Raw genomic sequence first — 2067 nt, forward strand, 5'->3', positions numbered from 1 at the left:
ACAGCGATCCGGCTCACCGAATGGTGATAACGACCTACTGAGCCTGCTAGCAGTTGCAGGAGGGCCAATCTGAGCCACAGTTGTGGGGCTGATAACTGCTAATAATGCCCATTGATGGACTGATAACATGAATATTAAATGTCTGCTCCCTCCAAAATAAGAGCTGTTTTAAAAACTCAGACTGAGGTCTTATTTTGAAAGTGAGATTTTGTTGAAGCTGCTTCCTGGAGCAGGACCCTGAACTATTAGAAAAAGCAGATTTAAAAACACTTCATGTCATATGTGCTCATTAAACTGACATCATGCAGTTCATCTTATCAACAGCAGAGGGCCAAAAATCACCATCAATGAAGAATTCAAGGAGATGTCAATGACATCAGAGCTGTACGTATTGATCTGATCAATATGGAAGTTCATGTTTCTTTGATTGGATCAGTTTTAAAAGCAGCTGTTTTTAGAGAATGACAGAATCAAGAGAGACGCTGAATGGCTTTAATATTTGATACACTCACTACTATTGGATGTCCACTTATACAGCCATGATGGAAAATCCCATTAAGAAAGAGAAATCAAACATTTGGACTCATTTTAATGAGCTTAGACTTGTCGAAAATGCAGAGGAGCTGGTTGTGAACTGAGCTTCAGAGAAACACAACATACTGAGATTCACTGTGAAGCTTTGAGTGAAAAAAGACAGTAAAACAACATGTGGGTCCTGGAATAATGGGAGCTTCCATCTTTAAAGGACTGAAGAGGAAGAAGTTTACAAAGAATCATTTAGAAAAGTTTCAAACATCAACTGATTGAATGCATGAATGAAAGACATGTACAGACTGAACTATCTGTTCAAGAGTCAGTGTTTCTCTAACAGGAGGACACTCTTTACACTCAACTCAGCACAGACACACTGAGGCACGAGAACCGACTGTAATTCCAGAAATCTCCTTTCTGAATCCTACCCTAAACCCAGGATAAAGAGTTTGAGTGAATGTGGTGTTGAAGGTGTGGAGGTGGATCAGAGTGTCAGAGGAGACTCTGTAGAAGGACAGAGTGCCAGCAGGACAGTCCACATACACTGCTACTCTGTTAGAGCCAGAGGAGGAGGAGGAGAGGAATGTCCCTCTGTTATGGTACCAGACGGAACGAGGACCATCATCAGAGCAGTAGAGACTCCAGGACTGATCATTCCCTCCAAACTCACAGTCTTTACTGCCTCCTTTCCTTCTGATTCTTCTGTAACTCACTGAAATATAAATGTCTCCTCTCCACTCGACCTCCCAGTAACAGCGACCAGTCAGACCATTTCTACACAGCAGCTGAGAATAGACATCAAATCTGTCTGGATGATCAGGATATGACTGATACCCCTCACGTGTCACCTTCCTGTTGTTGTCAGACAGTTTGAGTTTTCTGCTCACTGTGTTTGTGTCGAATGTGAGTTGACAGGAATCTGATGGAGAGAACAAAAACAATCCAGCTGCAGTTATTGACATTAATTAGTTATTGTTCATTAATTGACACTTTGATGATGACTCCTGACATCAGAGATGTGAATGAGTGATGTGACAGTTTGAAGATGGTTGAATGTGTGCTGCTTTGTTTTCATGAATCACATTAAAAACACACTTACACTTCCTCAGACCTCCTGGTCTCAACCATCGGACTCCAGCAGGCTCCACCCTGAAAGGAGGAGGGGGGTCAGAGCAGCACAGTCTCTTTCAGCATATACACATGAACATTACATAGCTCTCTTACACATATTGTTAGACACTGATAAAGGAACAGTCACACATTTTCACAAATACACTTCAAACCATACGTGGATCAAACTGCTGATGTCAGGTTTAGTGCGGAGGCGAGGAAGAAGGAACCCAAACACAGGACTCGCAGGTAGGTGAAGCCTGGTGATTTATTATGATGAGTGGATGAAACAGGACATGAAACGGAGGGTGAACGGACACTGACTGGCTGGATAACTGAATGGCTGACTGAACTGAGAGAACACACGGGAAGGACAACATCACATGAACGTCAATGACATGACAAGGGCTGAAGGGAACAGAGGGC

The 2067-nt window shown here is 42.8% G+C and overlaps 1 protein-coding gene across 1 annotated transcript; it reads right to left on the bottom strand.

The window, feature by feature from the left end:
* Positions 1 to 532: 532 nt before the first annotated feature.
* On the bottom strand, positions 533 to 1442 carry LOC112845977 (neoverrucotoxin subunit alpha-like; the record flags this gene model as incomplete). Its single annotated transcript, XM_025905143.1, has 1 exon — positions 533 to 1442. A coding segment is annotated over one exon (549 nt), but the record flags the coding sequence as incomplete, so codon positions are not given.
* Positions 1443 to 2067: the final 625 nt, after the last annotated feature.

This window comes from Oreochromis niloticus, unplaced genomic scaffold (assembly GCF_001858045.2).
Source record: "Oreochromis niloticus isolate F11D_XX unplaced genomic scaffold, O_niloticus_UMD_NMBU tig00008834_pilon, whole genome shotgun sequence".
NCBI classification, from domain to species: Eukaryota; Metazoa; Chordata; class Actinopteri; order Cichliformes; family Cichlidae; genus Oreochromis; species Oreochromis niloticus.